Source organism: Trachypithecus francoisi, unplaced genomic scaffold (assembly GCF_009764315.1).
Source record: "Trachypithecus francoisi isolate TF-2019V2 unplaced genomic scaffold, Tfra_2.0 Contig01579, whole genome shotgun sequence".
NCBI lineage: Eukaryota > Metazoa > Chordata > Mammalia > Primates > Cercopithecidae > Trachypithecus > Trachypithecus francoisi.
The window spans coordinates 29,119,330-29,145,271 of record NW_022681442.1 but is presented as its reverse complement, the minus strand read 5'-3'; the positions used below and the strand labels follow the sequence as shown (position 1 = coordinate 29,145,271).

Genomic DNA, 25,942 nt, shown 5'->3' with positions numbered 1-25,942 from the left:
GGCTGAGGCAGGAGAACTGCTTGAACCCAGGAGGCGGAGGTTGCAGTGAGTGGAGATTGAGATCATGCCACAGTACTCTGGACTGGGAGATAAAGTAAGACTTTGTCTCAAGGAAAAAAAAAAAAAAAAGGCAGAGCTTTGAGAAATTGCTTAATCTTTCCGTAGCTTGAAATCCTTATCTGTAAAATGGACAATAAAAGCACATATACTTTGTAAGGTCATTGGGAAGATTAAATAGGTTATCATTTGTCAAAGACCTGGCAATTTTCCTCCCAAGTGAAGGTTTTAAATGGAGAAGTGATTAATCAGGATATCTGAGCATGGGTCCTGGAAACTGCCTTGTAATAAGCTCCCGGCCTTTTTTTTTTTTTTTTTTTTTTTTAAGACAGAGTCTTACTCTGTCACCCAGGCTGGAGTGCAGTGGTGCAATCTCAGCTCACTGCAACCTCCACCGCCCGGGTTCAAGTGATTCTGCTGCCTCAGCCTCCTGAGTAGCTGGGATTACAGGCACCTGCCACTGTGCCCAGCTAATTTTTGTAGTTTTTAGTAAAGATGGGGTTTTACCATCTTAGCCAGGCTGGTCTTGAACTCCTGACCTCGTGATCCACCTGCCTTGGCCTCCCAAAGTGCTGGGATTACAGGTGTGGTGTGAGCCATCACGCCCGGCCAAGTCCCTGGCCTTCTTATTCATGTGACAGTTTTGAGAATCTTTGATTTCAGGGATGTTGAGAGCCACTCCTGTCATCTGGAGTTGAGTCTCACCCATGGGCTAGAGTGTACACAGGAGTGGGACCTTCTGTTCTTGAACTTAGGCTGTGGTGTGATCACCCTTTGCTCGGCATCCACCTTACAGGCTGGGACTTGGGCTATGTCCTGGACAAGGCTGGCTGGTGCAACGATGCCCTCTAGAGGATGGATCAAGCCCAGTCACCACCTCAGATTCAGGGCCTGCTACTCTTCGTCTTCCCACTTGGCCCTGGTGACAGACAGATACAGGCCCAGCTGATGTGTCTATGGGAACGACTTTATTTCAGTACACTGGGCCCCACCAGGCAATGTAGTTTGTGCGAGGCTGTGCGAGGGACAGGCTTGGGCTAAGAGAAGGGAGGTGAGTTGGTTAAGCGCACTGCAGTCCGCGGGGCGCTACATTGCTTTCACACATACCTGCTGCTGCGGCCCACACCTGGCAGGGGCCTTTGGTCATAGGACGGCGTGGGGGAGAATACTGTGTGAAGTCTGGGATTGGGGTGGGTCTTGGTGTCACAGGTGAGGGTGCCGGTGAAGACAGGCTGGCACCAGCTTTGCACCATCTAGGCTGAAGGCCTTTGGACCACTCCTAGGAGTCAGGCCTGGCTCCATTAGCTCCTGGCACTCTGGTCTGGCCCTCTCTCTCCTTAACCAAGCAGGTCCACGGTCAAGAATGGCACAAGATCAGCCCAGAGGGGGCCTTCCCACCTCTACAACCTAGTCCCCTGGTCAGCTACAGTGGCAAAAGGCAACTTGGTAAATTGCAGCTTTCTCCAGTCTTAAGGGCACTGGCTCTCCAACACCCCTCCCTTGCTTAGGGGCCTCTGCCAAAGAAAAATTTTACCTCCTGTTTCAGAAAATCTAACCAGTAACCAGCCTGTTGATTCCAGGGCAGTGAGCAAGAGGAAAGGGGAGAAAGAGCCTGGTGGGAGTGTCTTTGAGTGTAGCTTCCAATCTCAAATGGTCCTGCAACCTGTGGACACTGTCAGCTCACCATCAGCTGGGAGAGGTGGGACCCTGGAGGCTAAGCTTAGGTGCTGTAAACATTAGTGTAGCAAGGCAGGAGGCAGCGAGCTCCCTCTCTCCAGCCCCTAACTGAACAAACACTTCAATAAATAAAACTGTTTGAAGAGGGCATTGCAACAAGAACGGATGGAAAGCGAGGACCTGGAACCAGCAGGTGCCTTAAACTCTCCCAAAGTCCCCAAAAGGGGACTGGGCTGGGAACATAAACTCTGCAGCCATTCAGAGGGAGGACTGCTCCTGCCCTCCTCCAGTGGCCGGTGTGGTCCTGTTCCCTGGTGAACACGAGGGCCTCCTGCTCTCTCCTAGATCCAGTCTCCATAATAGCTCTTGGGGTGCTTTTATAGCTTCCCAAACCAATATGGCAACAAAACCAGACAGAACTCAACCCCAGCCCCAGTCCTCAGTGTGCAGTCAGGAGGCATCCATAGTGGAGTGACCAGCAAGGGGAGGCAGCAACTGCCTGGGGCCTCAGGGCACCCTGGGGGTGGGCGTGAGGGTGGGGCCAGCCCAACCAAGGATGGGCAGCAGCAAGGTCTCCCAGGGGATGAGTTACCTCCCTCTGTCTCCCTGTGGTAGTAAACAGAGTCCCCCACAGCCAGCCAGAGGCCACCTGAGGAGGGAGCACAGCCTCTGCCAGCACTCTTCCCTGTCAGGAGCCAGTCAGCGGTCAACCCCAGGCCTCAGGCTGTCACCATCGCGGGTAGTTCATCGTCCTTTCTGGGCCTGGGGTCCCTGGGCCACACGGCACTCGCATGTGCGCACACATTCATATCCACACACGCACTCACACACACAGGCAGTTCCTCGCAAACACTCCGACTCAAGAAAGCGAGTTTTAAAGTGGAGTTAACTTCAGAGAGAGGTGAAGATGATGTCCCAACATTAGAAGGTTTTTCTGTGGATGGATCGGGCACCGTCTTCCTCATATTCCTTCTTGGAGACCCACATCTTCTTAAAGGTGTCCAGGGAGGCAAGGATGGAGCCCCTGGAGGGAGGAAACCCAGAGGAACCGTGTGAGAGAGAAGTGGGTGTGTGTGGAGCCTACCTGTCCCCTGGGGCCAAACCAAATCAGGCTTTTCTTTAGAGGGATGGGGTGCTGAGGGATTATCGGTGCCATCACTTCCTGTTCCGTTCTTACTCCCAGAAGAGCTACTCACCCAATCCACGTGGAATACAGTCTCTCCTGAGGTGCAGATATCTGCAAAGGTAGGGGAAAGAGAAATCTGAGACTTCCAATCCTCCCACTCCCTTTCCCTACAACGCTTCTCTTTCTGCCCATGGCAGGGGATACATTTCACACAAGCCTGAAGCTCTGGCCTCTCTGGAGGGCACTGTGGCCAGCCTCCCACTCATCTGGGGAAGCAGGTTTCCAGCCCACAGGTCCCAGGGAAGCTGGGGCTACTGGGCGGCCAGGGAGAAGCAGACTCTGTGGCAGGAACAGTACTCCTTCCTTTAGGGTCCCTACTCTCCTCAGACAGCCAACCCCCTTCACCTGTCACTAAGGTGTCAGACTGTGTGACAGGGGAGCCACCTGGGCAGGCGGCACAGCAACAGTCAGTCAGTCTCCTCTTAAGATTATAGTTTCCCTGAAAGATCATGCAGGGGGCACTCTACCTAGTACCCTGCCTCGTCTGGGTATTAGAACTGCCTTCCTTTGACGTGAAGAGGGAGAATGAGAACTCAGCCTCCCTGTGGCTGACCTAGACCTCAGGGTCAGTGTACAGGCTGGGAACCTGGTGCTGCTTGTAGAGCCACGGCTGCCTGAAGAGCTTGGGCAAAGCTAGAGGGAAGCTACACCAGGTGGGACTCTGTCCATGGAAGCCCAATTCCACCCAGGCCAGGCCCCACCATGCTCCTACCCTGATCTTCACATCTTTTGGAGCTAGTTTCTTCACTTCACTCAGTAGCCTGTCACCAAAACCTGAACGGGCAAAGAGGAGAACTTCAAGTCAATTCTCGGGGTGCGTGGAGCCAGCAGGAGCCGAACACTTCCAGGGCAAGGGCTCCAAGAGAAAAGACCAACCTTTGAACAGGGTAGAGCCTCCTGAGAGGACGATGTTGGAGAAAAGCGTGCGTCGCAGGTCCATGTCTGACTTCTGGATGGCGAACACCAGGACCTCGTGGATGCCTTCACTCTCCTCTCCAATTAAATCTGGCCTGAAGAGCAGCTCAGGGGCCCGGAATCGGGAAGGACCAATCTGCAGGTAGGAGGACCAGCTGAAGATGTCGGAGCTGGGACCAAGGTCCCTTTGGGAGTGGGAATGGAAGAGGCCCCTCTGCACGTCACTTAGTAACTAGGTGGCTGTGAAGGCCAGGCTCAGGACAGACTCTACATGTCAAGGGCTTAAAGAAACAAAGATAGGGCTCCCGGAAACTAGTGAGGGGAGGCTCCTATATTTCATTCTTGCTCTGGCATTTTCCAGCCAAGAGGTCTTTGACATCAATACATGGATTTATTTACTCATGGAAACGTCTTCCTAGCAATGGGGGTTCAAAGGAATGGTAACTCACCCTACACTGCGCCCAGGTGTGGTGAAGGATGGCACTAACCATCCCACTTCCTAATCTCATACTGATGTGGGACAATCCCTTAGCAGCTTCCTCCCCTCTAGCGGCAGGCAGCAAGGTTCCTGCTGCCTCCTCTGCAGGAGACAGGGCCATTCATGCTCAGGAGCTCTGCTGCTCCAGGCAGAGGGTGTAAAGCTGGGGTGTCCAATCTTTTGGCTTCCCTGGGCCACAATGGAAGAAGAATTGTCTTGGGTCACACATAAAATACACTAACACTAATGATAGCTGCTGAGCTAAAAAAAAAAAATTGCAAAAAAAAAATCATAATGTTTTAAGAAAGTTTACCCATTTGTGTTGGGCCTTACTGAAAGCCATCCTGGGACACATGCAGCCCATGGGCCAGGGGCTGGACAAGCTTGGTATAAAGGGACTGGCCTGCCAGACTCCAGACCTTCATGGGGAATTCTGTTTGGGCCCAGAGCTTCTGTGGACCTAAGGAGACCGAAGAAAGATGGCAGGCCACCTACCTCAATGGTGCTGCCATCAGGCAGGTAGTACTGAGCCTTCTCTGTCTCTAGCGTCTCATCCTTCTGGGGGTTTATGGATAGGTAGCAGGCTCTCTGCAGAACCAAGCAAGACAGTCAGGCTGGCAGGAAACCTGGGGCACACCCGGTCAAAGGCCCAGGGGAGGAATGTGCTGCTGCACAAACCTGTCTAAACACTGTGATGGCCCCAGTGGTCACTATAGCTGCTGCCCAGAAGCAGGGGCAGGGAGGTCTCTGTTGGCCTTCACTGGGTGGCATTTAGCATATGAGTTCTTATCTGCTCCACCTTCCTGGTGGGCAAGCTTGGAAACTTGGCCTCTGGATCCTAGGTCTGAGACCACAACCTAAGTTCAGACCAGGCCCAGGCATCTTTCTCCTTCTACCACTCACGTGGTTCTGGTCCTCCTCAGCTCAGAGGTTTCCCTATAGCCACAGGTGGCAGGAGGGTTCTTTTTACTTACAAAGACAAATGTTTTAAATGTATTATGACTTCTTCAAGAATGTTAAAAAGTGAAAATAAAAAAACCAGGACTGGGCGCAGTAACTCATGCCTGTGATTTCAGTACTTTGGGAGGCTGAGGCGGGCAGATCACTTGTGGTCAGGAGTTTGAGACCAGCCTGATCAACATGGTGAAACCTCGTCTCTGCTTAAAATACAAAAATTAGTGGGGTATGGTGGCAGGCACCTATAATCCCAGCTACTCGGGAGGCTGAGGCAGGAGAATTGCTTGAACCTGGGAGGCGGAGGTTACAGTGAGCCGAGATCGCACCATTGCACTGCAGCCTGGGTGACAGAGTGAGACTCCATCTCAGAAACAAAACAAAACCCTGTGTAATTTGCATATAAGGTATAAAAAACATGCTGAGCCTCTATGTAGCCATCACCCAATTGAAGAAATGGAAGCAGCTCTCTTTCCCCCAATAAGACGGCAGCACGTCAGCAAGGCGAATCTGTCAGTGTGAGGCTGGGGAGACCTGGCTGGAAAGAACAGGGCCTCACCAGGGACCCTCAGGTAGGTGCTTCGCCTGGCTTTACTGGCAGGTCACCAAGGTCCTGGATGCTATGCTCCCAACCTCCACTCCATCCCTAGGCCCAGGGGGCAGCACTTACTTCTTTTATGGCCTTGACAATCTCAAACTCAGAGGATGAGTGGAAGTCGTAGCCCTCCTTACGCAGGTAGAGGCGCAGGAAGCGAGAGACGTCCCGGCCCGCAATGTCGATGCGCATGATGGAGTGGGGCATGGCAAAGCCCTCATAGATGGGCACAGCATGGGTGACACCATCCCCAGAATCCAGCACCACCCCTGTAGTCCTGCCTGTGGCATAACTGAAGCAAAGGGGCAAATCATCACTCAGCACTGCTTCCTCACGCTGGGAAGAAATACACTTCTTTTTAGAGTTCAATGTCAGCTAAACTAAAGCTTGGGCCTGCCTCTCTCCAGGGGCTGTAGAATGGACTGGGTACTAAGGAAGCCCGGGTGTTGGAGCAAGCCATGAAATACCTGAACGGAAGGAGCTGAGCTTCTCCAAGTTCCCTCCAAGCACCCAGAAGAGCAGGCCTTCCTGTCTGAGATGGCCTGGCCTTCAGCTGCTTCAGAGACCCAGCCTAGGGCCAGTTTTAACTCTCTAGACAAAAGGCAAAAACCCTCAAATGCCAACAGGGGCCAGGAAGGAAAAGTAAGAGTAAAGAAAAATTAGAATATTTTTCACTTCCATAAAAAATGAAGGCAGGAGAAGACCCTGCCTTACTGGTTTGAGAGCCCGGGGACCTTTGTCAGCCTCCCTCCAAAAAAAGGCAAGTGAGGCAACTGACCCCCTGCTCAGTGCGGGGAGGCCAACAGAGCATGGGCACGCTGTGGGGAGGGTGGGCTTGCCAGCCCCATCTCAAGTGACAGCCGCTCTTCAGCTCTAGCTGATTTTTGCCCTGTGGGAATGTGTGCCTGGCATTCCCAGATCTTCCCATTTTTTCAGAGAAGCCAAAAATTTGGATTTTGATGGGACAGCTCTTGATTTTTAAATGCTGGCTCACGATTTGTTAATGGGGTCAAATAAATCCCATGTGTAGGTCACTCGTGGATTATCTGCCGTAGACCTCATCCTGGTGTGAGGTGGGGTAGGAGTGTGACAGGAGCCATGGGGAATGGGAACAAGGACTGTGGTGGCATTCAGATCATGGTTGTCTCAGCAGCCTGGCGGAGCAGCCGGCCACAGTAAGTACTGAATAATAAGCGGACACATTACAGGGGCCTCCAGGAAGAGCTGCTGCAGCATGTGGCTGCCTCGGCAGGCCCAGCCAAGGCCTTGGGGACCAAACCTACTAGGAGTCCTAACACTGGGATATGGTTAATAGCAGCCACATATCCTCCTTTGCTTTCAACTACGAAGCCTAAGTGCTCAATTTCAGCAAAAGCCTCTCTCTCTTTCCTACCATCTTTAACCTTTCCCTAGCAGAGGGGGCTCAAGTTACTCTGAACTATCCCAGAGAAGTCAGCCTCAGCTGTGCCAAAGGACTGCTTTCCCCGCAGGGGCCAGGATAGCCAGCTGCTACTCACAGGCTAAGTACAGCTTGCATGGAGATGAAAAGAGCGGGCACATTGAAGGTCTCGAAGAAAACTTCGGCAGCTCGTTCCCGGTTTTTTCGCGGGTTTAAAGGCGCCTCAGTCAGGAGCACAGGATGCTGGTGAAAGGAGCCGGGGAGACAATGAGGCCAAGGCCAGATTTCCATCTTCATTAGTCTTGGGGGAGAAGACCCTGCCTTGCTGGTTTGAGAGTCCGGGGACTTCTGTCAGCCTCCCTCCAAAAAAAGGCAAGCTGTGCCTGTCACCTATCCCTACCCAAGTAGGTTTCTTAACTTTTCAAGTTAATGCCCCCTTTAAAATTTCATTCTGTCCTCAGCTGTGCCCCCCAACTCCCCTCTTTGTCCTCCAAGATTGTTATACAGGCCCCTGTGTCTACTGCATATCTCCAACTGTCAAGAAGATTTTGTGAAACTCTAAATTCCTGCCGCAGACCAGTACCAGTCTGTGACCTGTTAGGAACCAGGCCACACAGCAGGAGGTGAGTGGCAGGTAAGCGAGCACTGCTGTCTGAGCTCCACCTCCTGTCAGGTCCTCAGAGGCACTAGATTCTCATAGGAGTGTGAACCCTGCTGTGAACTGAGCATGTGAGGGATCTAGGTTGGGCACTCCTTATGAGAATCGAATGCCTGATGACCAGAGGTGGAACAGTTTCATCCCAAAACCATCTGGCCACCCCAAACCCCCACCCCCATGGAAAAATTGTCTTCCAAGAAACTAGTCCTTGGTGCCAAAAAGGTTGGGGACCACTGCTTTAAAAAAACTGTCTGAAAACAGCCAGGCACGGTGGCTCACGTCTGTAATCCCAGCACTTTGGGAGGCCGAGGCGGGTAGATCATCTGAGGTCGGGAGTTCGAGAGAGACCAGCTTGACCAACATGGAGAAACCCCGTCTCTACAGAAAATACAAAATTAGCCAGGCATGGTGGTGCATGCCTGTAATCCCAGCTACTCAGGAAGGCTGAGGCAGGAGAATCGCTTGAACCCAGGAGGCGGATGTTGCAGTGAGCCAAGATCGTGCCATTTTACTCTAGCCTGGGTAATAGGAGTGAAACTCCATCTCAAAAAACCAAGCAAACAAACAAACAAACAAAAAACAAAACTGAAAACATCCCACCTGCACCTGGAAATTAATACACCTAGTCTGTACCTCTCTGCATTTTTTTTTTTTTTTTGAGACAGGGTCTCACTCTGTAACCAGGCTGGGAATTCAGTGGTGCGATTTTGGCTTACTGCAAACTCGGCAGCCCCAGGATCAAGCAGTCCTCCCACCTCAGCATTCCAAGTAGTTGGGACTACAGGCATGCACGATTACACCCGGCTATTATTTTTTCGTATTTTTAGTACAGATGGTGTTTCGCCACGCTGCCCGAGTTTGTCTCGAACTCCTGAGCTCAAGAGATCCACCCAAAGTGCTGGGATTATAGGTGTGAGCCACAGCGACCGGCCTCCCTTTGCATTTTTGAATGGAGAGTTACTTCCTCACAAGTTAATAAGCATAGGCTGCACACAGTGGCTCACGCCTGTAATCCCAGCATTTTGAGAGGTGGAGGCGGACAGATGGCCTGAACCCAGGAGTTCGAGACCAGCCTAGGCAACATGGCAAAACTTTGTCTCTACAAAAAATACAAAATTGGCCAGGTGCCACGGCTTATGCTGTAATCCCAGCTACTTGGGCAGCTGAAGCAGGAGAATCATTTGAATCCGGGAGGCGGAGGTTGCAGTGAGCCTAGATCATGCCGTTGCACTCCAGCCTGGGCAACAAGAGCAAAACCCCACCACACACACACACACACACACAAATTAGCTGGGCATGGTGCAGGGGGTGGCGCTGAGATGGGAGGATTACTTGAGCCCAGGAGGTTGAGGCTACAGTGAGCTCTTGCACTCCAGTCTGGGCAAAAGAAGTTAATGAGCACAGGCTCTGAATTCTAAAAGACATAGGTTTGAATCCCATCTCTACCCTTTGTTCACTAGGTGACCTTGGAAATACAACTTTGCTCTTCTGAATTTGTTCCCTTGTTTGTAAAATGAGATAATACTACGTATATCTCATAGGAATGGTGTTAAGATTAAATCTGAATATGCCTGAAAAGCAAATGGCTCCAGCACTCTTGGCAGTGATCATCATCCTCCTCATCATCTCTTTTTTTTTTTTTTTTGAGACGGAGTCTTGCTCTGTCGCCCGGGCTGGAGTGCAGTGGCCGGATCTCAGCTCACTGCAAGCTCCGCCTCCCGGGTTCACGCCATTCTCCTGCCTCAGCCTCCGGAGTAGCTGGGACTACAGGCGCCCGCCACCTCGCCCGGCTAGTTTTTTGTATTTTTAGTAGAGACGGGGTTTCACCGTGTTAGCCAGGATGGTCTCGATCTCCTGACCTCGTGATCCGCCCGTCTCGGCCTCCCAAAGTGCTGGGATTACAGGCTTGAGCCACCGCGCCCGGCCTATCATCTCTTAGGGTAGGAGTTTCACACAGCTTTGCATACCCTACAGGAGTGCCCTACATGCAGGATCCTCACCTCCTCTGAGAAAGTCTGCAGCTGATCCTTAGAATAGACATATTGCCAGATGCGTTCCATGTCGTTCCAGTCCTTGACAATGCCATGCTCCATGGGATAGCGGATTGAGAGCAGCCCTCGGTGCTCCTGGGAAAAGAGAACAGGACTTGCAGCTGCAGTCAGGCTCTGCCCAGGACCCTGCTCTCCCAAGACTGAGCAGTGCAAGCTGAATCCCTTGCAAAGAAGCCTTAGCTTCCTGAGCTCCCACCCTGCTGTCCTTGCCCAGGGCTAAGGGTAGGCACTCATTCTCCAGGTCTATATACTGTTTGCTGCAAACTGCGCTCATTCCTGAGGAGCTGGCAAAGCAGGGGGCTTCTGCATAGTCCCTCAGGTGCCTCTAGGGCAAGTGGCAGAAGGCACCTTCCTCAGTGCCTGGTTCCAGGACACAACCTCCTGGCTCCCACCTCTGGGCCTCAGCACTTGAAGCCAAGAATGGCAACAGCGATTCTGCTGTTCTGCTTACGAGAGGCTGCATGAGGGCTTTGCCAAAGCTGTACGAATTAACTCATCCCTAGGGTACCCCAGCCAGGATCTCCCCACTGAATATTATTTGTGAAAAAAATAACTAACAATTTGATCACTGACAAGGCAGTGACAGAATGCAGAAGACAACAGCCCTGTTTTCTAGACTGGTCTCAGTGTTTCCCAAAGTGAGGTCCCAGGTATTTCTTCTCCAAGACCACAGGCTATTCCTTGGAAAAATAAACCACTAGACCTAGGATGAGAGAATCAAAAGGGAGATTTTCAGAGAAAGTTGCCCCTTTTACTTCTGGGTGTGTCCAAATGTTGGGACACGTTCCATGTGGTGAATAATGAAGGTCCTCTGCTGGCTTGAGGCTTGTTCTGTAGGCCTGGGAATTACCTCGGCTTTGGGGCCAATGAAGATGTCGCCTTCAAGGGCTCCTGCCATGACACGAACGTGCTTGGGTCGGCCCACACTAGGAAAGACAGTGAAGAGGACCATCATTTTTCATTTCATGACAGAATACAGGAAGGATGTATAGATGTACACACACACTCAAATTCTACTGAGGTTATCTTCCAGGAGTGAGGTCACAGTTGATTTTGATTTTCTTCTTTATACTTTTCTGTATTTTCCACAATTTCTAAAATGAACATGTATTATATTATTTATATATTATTTCATATTTTATTATATTTATTATAAATCATGAAAACACATTTTTAGAGTATTCAATACCTTTAGTTCTTCTCTTTCTCCAGTGTATGTACAGACCAAGAAAGATGAGAAAATGAGAATTTCTAAAGGAGTGATTAACTCAAAACATTTTAGTGTCCTTAGTCCCCTTCCCAGGATCTCTATGTAAAACTGTGATGCTGGGCTGGGCTCGGTGGCTCACACCTACAATCCCAGCACTTTGGGAGGCCAAGGCAGGTGGATCATTTGAGGTCAAGAGTTTGAGACCGGCCGGGTGCGGTGGCTCACGCCTGTAATCCCAGCACTTTGGGAGGCCGAGGGGGGCGGATCATGAGGTCAGGAGATCGAGACCATCCTGGCTAACACGGTGAAACCCTGTCTCAACTAAAAATACAAAAAATTAGCAGAGTGCGGTGGCGGGAGTCCTGTAGTACCAGCTACTCGGGAGGTTGAGGCAGGAGAATGGCATGAACCCAGGAGTCGGAGCTTGCAGTGAGCCAAGATTGTGCCACTGCACTTCAGCCTGGGCGACAGAGTGAGACTCCGTCTCCAAAAAGAAAAAAAAAAGGCCGGGCGCGGTGGCTCAAGCCTGTAATCCCAGCACTTTGGGAGGCCGAGACGGGCGGATCACGAGGTCAGGAGATCGAGACCATCCTGGCGAACACAGTGAAACCCCGTCTCTACTAAAAATACAAAAAACTAGCCGGGCGAGGTGGCGGGCGCCTGTAGTCCCAGCTTCTCGGGAGGCTGAGGCAGGAGAATGGCGTAAACCCGGAGGCGGAGCTTGCAGTGAGCTGAGATCCGGCCACTGCACTCCAGCCTGGGCGACAGAGCGAGACTCCGTCTCAACAAAAAAAAAAAAAAAAAAAAAAAAAAAAAGAGTTTGAGACCAGCCTGGGCAACATGGTGCAACCCCATCTCTACTAAAAATACAAAATTAGCTGGGCATGATGGCCCATGACTATAATCCCAGCTACTTGGGAGGCTGAGGCACGAGAACCACTTGAACCTACAAGGCAGAAGTTGCAGTGAGCCGAGATCGCGCCACTGCACTCCAGCCTGGGCTACAGAATGAGACTGTCTCAAAAAACAAAAAAAAAAACTGTGATGCTACAGATTGGACAGATAGCCTCTTCCTTTCCCTCCCCCTTTAAGCCCTTCCTGTAAGCCTCTGTGTTCTTCTCCTGCCTGCAGTCTCTCTCCCTTAGGAGGAAAGTTCTGAGAAACTCCTCATTAAGATGGTAGAAGGGCTGTAATCCCAGCACTTTGGGAGGCTGAGGTAGGCAGATCACAAGGTCAGGAGATTAAGACCATCCTGGCTTACATGGTGAAATCCCATCTCTACTAAAAATACAAAAACATTAGCCAGGCATAGTGGTGGGCACCTGCAGTCCCAGCTACTCGGGAAGCTGAGGCAGGAGAACGGCGTGAACCCAGGAGGCGGAGCTTGCAGTGAGCCGAGATTGTGCCACTGCACTCCAGCCTGGGCAACAGAGCGAGACTCCGTCTCAAAAAAAAGATGGTAGATGGGTTAAATGTTAATCCCCAGCCTGAGTGATAGGAGAATTTTAAAAAGAGGGCTCCACCAAGAGGCAATCATCCAAAGCAATGAGTTACCAATGATAAAATTTTTTAGCAACAGATAAAATTGGATTTTTAAAAAGAGGCCTCTGATCTGTGCCTCTCAAATTGTACCATGTAGACAACTGTTTTCCTTTTTTGACTCCAAACCCAGCTTCTGTCCCTTATAAGGCTGGACCTATAACAAAGCTGATGAACCTCCAAAACGTCTAAGCTACAGAATGACTTACTAGTTTGGAAAGCAGTATTTGGGGATCTGATCACCAGCAAAACCAGCTTTAATCACACCGGATCCCTGAGGAAAGAGGAAAGAGAATGAGGAGTCAGAACTATCACAAATACAAGAGGAAAAATACATTATATGGCACCATTTTTATTTAAGAAAAAAAAGTGGCCAGCCACAGTGGTTCACAGTTGTAATCTCAACACTTTGGGAGGCAGAGGTAGGTGGATCACTTGAGGTCAGGAGTTTGAGACCAGCCTAGTCACCATGGTGAAACTCTGTCTCTAGTAAAAACACAAAAATTAGCCGGGTGTGTTGGCATGCTCTGTAGTTCCAGCTACTTGGGAGGCTCAAGTGGGAGAATCACTTGAACCTGGGAGGCAGAGGTTCCAGTGAGCCAAGATTGTGCCACTGCACTCCAGCCTGGGTGACAGAGTGAGACTCTATCTCACAGGAAAAAAAACCCCAAAAAACAAAAAACCTAATATTTGTATATAATATGTACATTTATTTGAACCTAGAAAAAAGTGAATGCACACCAAAAAAAGGGAAGTGGAAATAGGATAGTGAGGAGGATTCTCACTGTATACTAAACCATATTGTGTGATTTTTCTGTAGTCTCTGACTTTTCTACATTGAACATGTTTTGCTTTGGGAATTAAAAATACTAGTAATGGCCAGGTGCGGTGGCCCAAGCCTGTAATCCCAGCACTTTGGGAGGCCGAGACAGGCGGATCACGAGGTCAGGAGATCAAGACCATCCTGGCTAACATGGTGAAACCCCGTCTCTACTAAAAACTACAAAAAACTAGCCGGGCGAGGTGGTGGCGCCTGTAGTCCCAGCTACTCGGGAGGCTGAGGCAGGAGAATGGCGTAAAACCCGGGAGGCGGAGCTTGCAGTGAGCTGAGATCCGGCCACAGCACTCCAGCCTGGGTGACAGAGCGAGATTCCGTCTCAAAAAATAAATAAATAAATAAATAAAAAATAAAAATACTAGTAATAAAGGGAAGAAACAGACAGAAAACCTGGGGAAAGAAGAAAGCACCTAGAAGCATCAAAGGAGCCAAGTTCAGGAACATAAGGTGGGAAAAGCACGTGATTCCTCATTACACCACCGAGGGGCGCTTTTAACCTACATTCCCGGCTCTGGCCTGAACTCTCCCAGCTTCCAGGGCCTCTGTGACAGACACCACCATGAGCACTGTCATGCTTGAAACGGACTCCCATGGAACACGTGCTGTCTGGTTCTTATTGCAGGGGCAGAGCACTATGCTTTGGGAGATTTTTGTTGTTGTTTTGTTTTTAACTATGCTTTCCTTTTACTCCTTGGTCTCCTGATGGTAAAGAAAAGCAAAGACCTAACGCCTCGTCTGAGAAAAGAAGAGAACCACAGTCCTGCTGCTCCAATACTTGGTATGTTGAGTGAGCTGTCCAGAAAAGAATCTAAGTTCTCCCAGCATCTCAGGTACCACCCAGGGCCCAATCAATGTAAACACTGACTATAGACACAGAGACCAACCCTGTGCAGGACAGATGTCAAGGCTTAATATTGCTTGTAGATACACTCTGTCCTCTTCCGTGTTTTTTTCTTTTTTGAGACAGAGTCTCAGTCTGTCACCCAGGCTGGAGTGTGGTGGCACAATCTCGGCTCACTGCAATCTCTGCCGGCTGGGTTCAAGTGTTTCTCCTGCCTCAGCCTCCTGAGTAGCTGGGATTACAGGTGCATACAAAAAAATGCCTGGCTAATTTTTGTATTTTTAGTAGAGATGGGGTTTCACCATGTTGGTCAGGCTGGTCTCGAACTCCTGACCTTGTGATCCACCTGCCCCGGCCTCCCAAAGTGCTGGGATTACAGGCATGAACCACCACACCTGGCCTCCTCTTCTTAACTCTTCTACCACCACACCTGATATCCTCGCCTTTCTAACCCAACATGGTTTGCAGCTGTACCTGTAGGTGGGGCAAGCCTTTTCCTGCTGCCTGTTGACCACTCTCCTGGGATGGAATGTGGTATTTCCTGACCCCACTCTGCAAGCATTGAACACACCAGGAGACGCTAAGTAGCCAAGGTTATCTGCACCAAAGGCTTCCCAGCAACATGCCTGCTTCCCTCCTTGTTTCTCTTATTCCCCCTCTTCTGCAGGCAGAGGGGGAATGAGACTGGCCATCTGGTGCCTGCCTCTGGCAAGACAGAGGTTGGTGGAGGAAGCAAGTGGTTGAAGGAAGCCGGGCGTGGTGGCTCACGCCTGTAATCCCAGCACTGTGGGAGGCCGAAGTGGGGCAGATCACATGAGGCCAGGGAGTTCAAGACCAGCCTGGACAACGTGGTGAAACACTGTCTCTACTACAAATACAAAAATTAGCGGAGTGTGGTGCTACACATCTGTAATCGCAGCTACTCAGGGAGGCTGAGGCAGGAGAATCACTTGAACCTGGGAGGTGGAGGTTGCAGTGAGCCAAGATTGCACCACTGCACTCCAGCCAGGGAGACAGAGTGAGACTCCATCTCAAAAAAAAAAAAAAAAAAAAAGAAGTGGTTGACGGGCAGAGAAAGTGCTATGAGAGGAGAGCAGGGCAGCCAGTACTCTAAGGGAGCAGGAACCTTTGCCAACAGAAGAGAGTGAAAACAGAAGACAATGTGCAAACTCATTGGTCTGGGCAGTACAACAAGGAGCCTGGAAAAGGTGCAGCTGTCAAGTGAGCTGAAAGACTGGGAAGGAGGGGGAACTTGCCTACAAACCCAAGGGCTCTGAGAGCAAGGCACGGACAAGCAAGAAGGGAACTCCTAGAACTTGTTTGCTCAGGCTTCCAATGATTGCTCACTGCCTTCATCTGGGTGTGGTGATGCCAACAGACTAATTGGGTCTCCTGGCAGAGGTTAAAAACAAGAGAGGATGAGAATCTGTCCTTCAGACCCTAGATATTTTTAAGAGATGATTTTCCTGGGTATTTGATTTTTAGTTTACTAGCAAAAGGACTAGAGTCTGGGTAAACAGGCAGATTATGAAGTCAGATTCATTTTTTCTTCTCTGTCCTTCCTAGCACAGAGTATAAAAGGCCCAGTTCAAATATCACCGCCTTCCTCCTGAAGAAAAATCTCCAGTTGGAATGAATCTTCCTATTATCTCACAGCAAATTGCCATTACCTGCACCATGAGGTGGCATGCACTTCATTCTGCTTTCTATTACAATGTAAGGTTTCCACTTTCGTCTCTTTTCAGTCGAAGTTCCTTAAGGGTAAAGTACATTTCGGCAGTATCTGGCATTTGCTGGGTACTCAACAGATGCTGGCTGAGTAAAATTAAAATCAAGTGCAAATGACTGGCAGATAGAACCTAAAGTATGGAACCTGAATGACCAGCTGAAATGACAGAAGCCCCAGGCAGAGGTGGTTCAGGAAAGGGGAAAGCAGCACTGGGAGTGATGCACAAGATGGAACCAGACCCAGCGTGTCCTTGCAGCCCCAAAGCAGGCCTGCCAGGTCAGTCATAGGGTGAAGAATCAGTGGAGAATGAGGAGCAGCTGAGCTGCCTCGATTCTGCTCAAGACATACAAATTCTGCTCAAGAGCATACAAAAGGGTTATGTCCATTTCTTTAAGAGTATTTACAACTAGGAACTGTGTACCTGGCAAATAAGCTGCCATTGTCTTTGTTATTCACTCTGGCAAGGCCAAATGAACATGCCTGGTAGAGGCTCCTTGAGTAGTCTCGGCTGGGTGTGGTGACTCATGCCTATAATCCAAGCACTTAGGAAGGCTGAGGCGGGCAGATCACTTTGAGGTCAGGAGTTTGAGAGCAGCCTGGCCAAAATGGAGAAACCCCATCACTACAAAAAATACCAAAAGGCCAGGCATGGTGATTTTGCCTAGGAAGACTGCCTGAGCCCGTGAGGTCAAGACCAGCCTGCACAACATGGCGAAACCCTGTCTCTACAAAAAATACAAAAATTAGCTGGGCATGGTGGTTACGTGCCTGTGGTCCCAGCTACTCAGGAGGCTGAGGTCGGAGGATCACTTGAGTCTGGGAGGTCAGGGCTGCAGCAAGCTGTAATTGCACTGCTGCACTCCAGCCTGGATGACAGAGTAAGACCCCGTATCAAAACCAACCAACCAACCAACCAACCAAACAAACAAACAAAAAGTATGGCTGGGTGCAGTGGCCCACATCTGTCACCCCATCACTTTGGAAGGCAGATGTGGGAGGACTGCTTGAGGCCAAGAGTTCGAGAGACCAGCCTGGGCAACATGGCAAAACCCCATTTCTACAAAATATTTTAATTTAATTTAATTTTTTGTTTTGAGATGCAGTCTGGCTCTGTCACCCAGGCTAGAGTGCAGTGGCACAATCTCAGCTCACTGCAACCTCCGCCTCCTGGATTCAAGCGATTCTCCTGTCTCAGCCTCCCGAGTAGCCGGGATTACAGGCATGCGCCCCCAAGCCCGGCTAAGTTTTGCATTTTTAGTGTAGACGGGGTTTCACCATGTTGGCCAGGCTGGTCTCTAACTCCTGATCTCAAGTGATCCACCCGCCTTGGCCTCCTAAAGTTCTAGGATTACAGGCATGTGCCACCATACCTGGCCTACAAAATATTTAAGAATTACTCGGGCGTGGTGGTGTGGGTCCATGGTCCCTGCTACTTGGGAGGCTGAGCCCAAGAGGTCAAGGCTGCAGTGAGCCATGATCTCGCCACTGCACTCCAGACTGGGCGATAGCGTGAGCCTCTGCCTCAAAAAATATATATAAAAAAATTAAAATAAGGCCAGGCGCAGTGGCTCACACCTGTAATCCCAGCACTTTGGAAGGCCGAGGCGGGCGGATCACGAGGTCAGGAGATTGAGACCATCTTGGCTAATACAGTGAAACCCCGTCTCCACTAAAAAATACAAAAAATTAGCCAGTCAAGGTGGTGGGCGCCTGTAGTCCCAGCTACTCGCGAGGCTGAGGCAGGAGAATGGCGTGAACCCGGGAGGCGGAGCTTGCAGTGAGCCAAGATTGCGCCACTGCACTCCAGCCTGGGCGACAGTGCGAGACTCCCTCTGGAAAAATTAGCTGGGCGTGGTGGCATGCGCCTGTCGTCCCAGCTATTCCGAGGCTGAGGCAGGAGAATCTCTTGAACCCACGTGGGGGAGGTTGTAGTGAGCCGAGATTGTGCCACTGCAATTTAGCCTGGGTGACAGAGAGAACCTCCGTCTCAAAAAATAAAATAAAAATAAAAAAAAAATAATAAATACAATTTATTTATTTATTTATTTGAGACAGAGTCTCACTCTGTCACCCAGGCTGGAGTGCAGTGGAGCGATCTTGGCTCACTGCAAGCTCCGCCTCCCCAGTTCATGCCATTCGCCTGCCTCAGCCTCCCGAATAGCTAGGACTGCAGGTGCCCACCACCACGCCTGGCTAATTTTTTTCGTATTTTTAGTAGAGATGGGGTTTCACCATGTTAGCCAGGATGGTCTCGATCTCCTGACTTCGATAAATACACAAATTTTTAAAAATCAGACTATCTGGCAACACTAAGTCCATATTCCTGCATGGGGACAATTGGATAGAAATCAGAAGCAGTTAACACTTTGGTCAGGCGATGCTCAATTCAATGCACCTTTCAGATTTCCCAGTCTGGAAGAGGTGCCTTTCAGGCTATTCTCTCTCTTCTCTTTTGAGTATATTTCCATTCCTGCTTGGCCTCTGCAGGCATTGAGTTTGAGATCCCTATTTTAGGCATTTCCAGCCACTAATTGGTGACATTTCTTCTTCCACATAGTATCTGATTTCTTTTTTACCCTCAGAGGACTTAGCTCAGTGTGAAACACATCCTTGGCTTGCAAAATACACGTAATTGAACAGTGAAAATATCTTTATAAGTCACCTGTTTTTCACCTTTTCTGTCAAGCTAGGGATGGATTCCTGCTAAAGCTGTACAACCAACAACCTGAATATCACAGTGCAAGTGACAGTGTTAGATAAATACATTGACTTCATTTCCTCAGCTAATTCTAGTGTCCCTAAAAACTTAAGTGAATCAGCATTAGTAGGATCAGAAAAGATGATGACAAATTATAAAAAAAAAAATTTCTTTTGAGACAATTAGTGAAATCTGAACATTGACTAGATAACTAATAAGATTAAGGGGTTCTTGTTAATCTAATTAGGCATGATAATAGTATACTGATTATGTTTTTAAATGAGTGTGGGGCTGGGCGTGGTGATTCACGCCTATAATCCCAGCACTTTGGGAAGCTGAGGTGGGTGGATCCTTCGAGGCCAGGAGTTCAAGACCAGCCTGGCCAACATGGCAAAACCCCGTCTCTACTAAAAATACAAAAATTAGCTGGGCATGATGGTACATGCTGCTCGGCTACTCAGGAGGCTGAAGCAGGAGAATCGCTTGAGCCCGGGAGGTGGAGGTTGTGGTGAGCATTACTGCACTCTAGCCTGGGCGACACAGTGACTTCATCTCAGAAAAAAAAAAAAAAAAAAGAATGTGGGAGAGGGAAATGGGCAGGAATGTAGTTGAAAAGATTGGCCAAGAGTTTGATAACTGTTACAGCTAAAAACAAACAAACAAAAAAAATATAAAACAAACAAACAAAAAAACTGTTACAGCTAGGTGATGGGATATATGGATGTTCCTTACACTATTCCTTCTCCTTTTGTATGTTTGAAATTGCTATAATAAAAACAGATAACAATAAGATGATAGCACTTAAGTAAACTTTCAAAACACAAACAGCACACTCCCCTACCTAACTTAAATGCATATGTACATAAAAAATTAAAATGGATCTAGGCATGGTGGCTTGCTCCTCCTGTACTCCCAGCTACTTGGGAGGCTGAGGCAGGAGGTTTGCTTGAGCTCAGGAGTTTGAGGCTGCAGTAAGCTAGGACTGCAGCACTGCACTCTAGCCTGGGTGATAGAGTGAGACCTCATTTCTAAAAAAAAATTTTCTCCTGACTTATCTTCCTGAGTATAAAAGGAGGACAACTTTATGATGATGTTTTGGGGGTTATTTGTAAAATAGAGAGAAAGGATAGGGTTGCTAGGCACAGTGGCTTATACCTGTAATCCCAGCACTTTGGGAAGCTGAGGTGGGAGGACTGCTTCAGCCCAGGAGTTCTAGATCATCCTGGGCAACACAGGGAGACCCCATTTCTACAAATTAAAAAAAAAAGGCCGAGCAGGTGGTACATGGCTGTAGTACCAGCTACTTGGGAGGCTGAGGTGGGAGGATTGCTTAAGTTTGGCAAGTTGAGGCTGCAGTGAGCTTTGATTGTGCCACTGAACTCCAACCTGCGCAACAGAGTGAGACTTTGTCTCAAAAAAAAAAAAAAAGATAGGGTTGTGGAAGTGTACAAAGAGTCTTCAATTATATCTGTAATGTTTTATTTCCTTAAAACATGAAGGTGGATGGGAACACTAAAGCAAAAAAAATACTGAAGCAAATATGGCAGCATGTCAATGTTTATTAAATCTGGGTAGTAGACACATGCTACCTGGGTGCTTGTTATATACCACACAGAATTTTTCTGTATGTTTAAAGTGTCTCTCTGTTTTTTTTTTTTTTGTCTTTTTTTTTTTTTTAAGGGGGCTGAAGCAGCACAACATCCAAAGCAAAACAAACAAATGCTTAGCTTATTGTTGAACTTCTGAAAATCCTGCATTTAGGTCCATATAGTCACAAAGACAGTTTTAAGTTTGACAAGAATGTTGATCCAGTTTAGGTACAGGCAAAACTGTAAACTTAGAGGTTGCTTTTTTAAATAGGCTGGAGTGAGGTGCATGATCTCACTGCGGCCTCAAACTCCTGGGCTCAAGTGATCCTCCCATCTCAGCCTCCTACAAGTGCATGCCACCAAGCAAGCCTGGCTAATTTTTTTTTTTTTTTCTAAGTAGAGATGAAGTCTGACTATGTCGCCCAGGCTGGTCTCCAATTCCTGGGCTCAAACGATCTTCCAGCCTTGGCTTTCCAAAATGCTGGAATTACAGGAGTGAGCTACCACATTTGGCCTGGATCTTAGCAAAGATTTGAGTTTCAGAATAAACATGGCATTCTGATCAAAGTGTAGACCTCAAAATGTGGCCTAGGAGCTGCTCTTATCTTACCCTATTCTCTATGGTATGTCTTTGGGAAGAAATGACTTATATTTAGGTTAAAAAATACCTATCATTGGCTGGGCGCGGTGGCTCAAGCCTGTAATCCTAGCACTTTGGGAGGCCGAGACGGGCAGATCACAAGGTCAGGAGATCGAGACCATCCTGTCTAACACGCTGAAACTCCGTCTCTACTAAAAAATACAAAAAACTAGCCGGGTGAGGTGGTGGGCACCTGTAGTCCCAGCTACTCGGGAGGCTGAGGCAGGAGAATGGCGTGAACCCGGGAGGCGGAGCTTGCAGTGAGCTGAGATCCGGCCACTGCACTCCAGCCTGAGCGAGAGAGCAAGACTCTGTCTCAAAAAAAAAAAAAAAAAAAAAAAAAAAAAAAACAAAAAACCTATCATCATAAAGCTTCTTGGGTGATTTAAAAAAAATACCTATCACTTTATTGTTGTCATTAAAGCACACACCTACCTGCCCCTCCATTTTCCTCATTAAATTCTGATGCAGTGACTTGATGCCAGAGTGCCAGAGTAAGATGAAAGGAGTGGTCACAATTGTCTTATGATTGGGAAAGGCTGTGAACCTAATGGGGTTCTTTCCCTGCTTTCTCTCTCCTGCACTCTTTTGGTTACACTCTTCTTAGCCCATAAATAAAATGTAGCAACATGTTAAGCTATGGAGTTAATATGGCTAGTGACACATTATTCTCATTATATATAATAAGTTGTCTCAGATATTTCAAATAATGTGTCCTATACATCTACCATCTTGGAAATAATAAAAACAAAATGACCCCCCAAAATGTCAAACAGCAAGAACTACCCGAGACCCCAAATCTAAAAATGTGGCAGATATTCAGCAAATACTAATAGGAAAATGACTTAAGTTTCTCCTACTTCACCTTTTGGCAGAATTATTGGCATAATAAAGGACATGTTTTCCCAGAGGGAAAAAAAAAAAAAAAAGACAAGTCAATTCTTTAAATCTTGAAACTAAAAATGCATCACTGCTGTAATGCATTTCCAAACATACTACCAGGAAAGAGAAAGAAAAAAACTAAGAAGCATTAGTGTAAGTGATATTAAAGAAAATGGCTGGAGATGGAACTCCTGCCTAGTAATTCAAGAAGCAAAGGAGCTGGTGGGGTGGACAGGTTGTTCCTTCTGCATTGCTGATGAAAACAGGAAATTGAATTTCTATATATTTTTCCTTTTTACAGCTAAGAAAAAGGCAGAAGAAGCACAAAGAGCCTGGCTAAAGACAGAAATCATAGTGCTCTCTGAAAATCAACATCAAGAACAAAAAGTCCTACTCAATTATCTGCAGTAACTAACTAGAGAAAACTCCCCATCTTTTCTTTATTTAGGAATATCTTTGTTACTTTGATAGAGATATTAAGTCATTCATCCAATCACCCATCAATTCAATGAAAAAACATTTATTGAGCACACAGAGGTGCCAGACCCTAGGTACTGTGTGTGTGTGGAGAGAAGTGGGTGAAGTGAGACTAAAGGAATATCATCTTTCTTAAATTTTTTCTTTTCCAACACCACTAAACCTGTGGGGGAATAACATCTTTTTCCACAAGGATTTAATAGTCTAGTGAGGGAGGCAAAAAAAATCCTCTAAAAAGTTAGTATCTGGGTTGGGTGCGGTGGCTCATGCCTGTAATCCCAGCACTTTGGGAGGCCGAGGCGGGTGGATCATTTGAGGTCAGGAGTTTGGGACAAGTCTGGCCAACATGGTGAAACCCTATCTCTACTAAAAATACAAAAATTAGCCAGGCATGGTGGTGCACATTTATAATCCCAGCTACTTGGGAGTCTAGGCTGGAAAATCTCTTGAAACGGGAGGCGGAGGATGCAGTGAGCTGAGATCGCATCACTGCACTCCAACCTGGGTGACAAAGCGAGATCCTGTTCCTTCCACCCACCCCCCACACCAAAAAAAAGAGGTGTCTCTGCCAGGCACGGTGGCTCAGGCCTGTAATCCCAGCACTTTGGGAGGCCAAGGTGGGAGAATCGCAACAGCCCAGGAATTTGAGACCAGCCTGGCCAACATGGTGAAACCTTTCCTACAAAAAATACAAAAATTAGCCAAGGGTGGTGGTGTGTGCCTGCAGCCCCAGATACTTGGGAGGCTGAAGTGGGAGGATCACTTGATCCCAGGAGGCTGAGGCTGTAGTGAGCTGTGATCGCGCCACTGCATTTCAGACTCAGCAACAGAGCGAGATCCTGTCTCCAAAAAAGGAAGGAAGGAAGGAAGGAAGGAAGGAAGGAGGGAGGGAGGGAGGGAGGGAAGGAAGGAAGGAAGGAGGAAGGAAGGAAGGAAGGAAGGAAGGTAGGAGGGGAGGAAGAAGGGAGGGAGGGAGGGAAAGGAAGGAAGGAAGGAAGGAAGAGGTGTCTCATTGAGCTCAATCCTGACTCTTTCTAGGAGGAATAATAACAAAATAATAAAAACAAAATACCCCTGAAGAGAAGGACAATTTAAACAACAAATGTATCTTGGAAAAAGTGAGCAACTTGGAACTGGATCTGTCTGATGACTGGCTCAATTCCTAAGCTGGATGGTTTGAAATGTGTTATTTAACATCCTTGCATACACTGGGGATAGTAATTCCTATCTACCTAACAGAGCTGAAGCTTAAACGAGAACACTGTAATATGCCTAAGGTCCCAAGAGCTGAATCAACAAAGAGAAGCTGACAGTCAGCTTACGACAGAGGGAACTGATAGTTTTGCTGCAATGGAGGGACCTACAGGGGCACAAAAAGGTATCAATCTCTGTGGGATCAAAGCTTTGAATCGAAGGCAGAAATGCCGTCGTTTTACAATTTTCTCCTTTCCCCCCAAAATAAGAGCAGTATTTAGATTCTTTCTATTGGTCACTATTGATGCTTCTGCATGGTGGTGCTGGCAAAAGGGATGACGGATAAAGTACTGCATTTAGGGCACCTCTGCTATGTGACCTTGGTCTCACCTTACGTCTTTGCGCTTCAGTTTTCTCACCGGTAATACGAGGATCAAAGTTCCTTTTAAACTATGCGTCCAGTTTTTGTGAAGATCCAACTCGAATGTATGTGAAAACGCCCTGAAAGCGCTACAGCGTCAGGCAAATACTAAGTTTGGTAATTTTTTTCCCCTAAGAACTAGGCGTTCCGAAGAGGAAGACAACCTCTCTGCTTGCTTTGTCACTCTCCTTTCTTCTCGACCTTTATCAACTTTGTAATTTATAATCACAGTAATAGCTGACATCCTACAGTAGTTTCTGGCACCAGATTCTCGGGCCCCACCCAGATCCACACTACCAAGCCTCCGCGCCGCCTGAGACCGAAGGAAAGCTTAGCCGTTCTCCACCCGCGGGCGGGCCCTCGCCTTTAGGCCCCACCACCCAGAGTTCCGGAAGCCAATCCCCACAGCCCTGGAGCACTGCCCCGCCCCTTCAAGACGGGAAACAATATGGCGGCCAGGAAGAACGGCAGGGGAGCGAGCCAATCACCGCAGAGGCCTAGCCTCATCCGGCAAGGCCCAGAGGCGGGATCACTGGCCAAGATGGACAGCCAGAGCAGCCAATAGGGCGATCGGAAAAGGGTGAGAGGGCGGGCAACAGGCTCTCACACAGCGGTTAAGGCCCCTAGAGCCAAGGGCCCAAGGACCGGCTTGGACTATAACTCTTTCCTTTATCCACTCCAGAGTTCTCCATCCCACTTTTGCTGGTTGGCCGCCTTGCCTTCGGACTATGTGATAAGGGGAGGAAGGAGGCGGCGGTGGCTGAACGCGCCTGACAGGCCGGGCCAGTGACAAAGAGCCGGCGGCTCAGGCTGAACCCCGGGAAGCGATCCTTTCTAGGAGGAGAGCCCAAGTCCCCTTACAAATGGGAAAGACGCAACTCACGTTGTCGATCACGACAGGCTGGTTGGCGATCACATCGTAGGACTCCATGGCAGAGGAATCTCTCCTTCTGTGGAAGGAACTGCCTAGCCGGGTCCGCCGCTAGCGCCACTGACACGCATGCGCAGTCTAGCCGCCGGCTCAGGGAGGCGAGGGAGCTGCCCTACCTCCCCTCTGAAAAACTACAATCCCCAGCGTGCTTTGCGCCTGGGTTAGCGCTCTAGGTTGCTTTGTTGCCCGCCTAGTTTAAGACTGGGAGTCGTATTTCCAATGCACAGTACCCTGGGATTTGTGGTCTCCCTAGATTAAACAGCCAGAGACACAGGTTGATGGTCTTGTTGCATGCCTGGATCTGTAGTCCCTTTGAAGGAGTTCGCAGTGCATACTGAGGTATGTAGTCTTCTCTTGTACTTGTCTGTAGTTCGGTTTGGATTGGTCGTAATTCATGGATGTTTGGATTTTACAGATCAGTCCTGCCACTCCTCACAACGTTCCCTTAAACAATATAAGGTTCTCATGCTTTTATTTGGGTCTATAAGACTAATAAACATCTCCTAGCACCTCACACTCTTAACGAAAAGGAAATGTTAACACACGTACGCGACAGGACATATTCCTACAACTTAGGAAAACAATTTAAATTGCATAAAATTAGCTTTAAGGAAAAAACCTGTACATTGTTGTTGCTTTTTGCGTTTTCTTTTTTTTTCTGCATAGGTGTAAACTTTATAACAGGCTAACACCGATCCGAGGATTGGCAATTGGAACTACTGGTATAGGTAATCTTTTGGTCATTAAAACATCATCTAAGGGTTTCAGGAACTGCTCTAGTATCTCTTTGATTTTCATGAGGACCTAGAATTGGCATTGACGGTTGAGAAAATGGAGGTGAAGAGCGGTTATGTGTCACTGCTTTCAAATGAGCCCAGTGCATTTTTTTTCTCTGGATTATGTTCTTCCCCAGCCCCCTTCAAATTGCAGGGACCTTTTTGTCAATAGCCCTAGAAAACATTAGATTTATTATAATCTATTAA

General features: G+C 48.4%; 1 protein-coding gene across 1 annotated transcript; it reads right to left on the bottom strand.

Moving 5' to 3' along the window:
• Positions 1–1,003: 1,003 nt before the first annotated feature.
• ACTR1A (actin related protein 1A) lies at positions 1,004–25,140 on the bottom strand. Its single transcript, XM_033184466.1, has 11 exons — positions 24,912–25,140; positions 12,929–12,993; positions 10,821–10,896; positions 9,920–10,045; positions 7,380–7,504; positions 5,938–6,154; positions 4,809–4,901; positions 3,797–3,971; positions 3,633–3,694; positions 2,931–2,971; positions 1,004–2,758 (listed from the first exon to the last, which is right to left on the bottom strand). Exons 1-11 carry the CDS (start codon positions 24,957–24,959, stop codon positions 2,656–2,658), a joined length of 1,131 nt encoding a protein of 376 aa, XP_033040357.1. The 5' UTR covers positions 24,960–25,140; the 3' UTR covers positions 1,004–2,655.
• Between the last annotated feature and the right edge of the window lie 802 nt (positions 25,141–25,942).

Bases quoted from the DNA above. Each gene is read 5' to 3' on its own strand.
- ACTR1A (XM_033184466.1), bottom strand. From the start codon at position 24,959: ATGGAGTCCTACGATGTGATCGCCAACCAGCCTGTCGTGATCGACAAC. The intron at 3,972-4,808 runs GTAGGTGGCCTG...TCCTACCTGCAG, and splicing joins CTGATGGCAGCACCATTGAG to ATTGGTCCTTCCCGATTCCG. The intron at 2,759-2,930 runs GTGAGTAGCTCT...TCCTCCCTCCAG, and splicing joins CTGTATTCCACGTGGATTGG to GGGCTCCATCCTTGCCTCCC.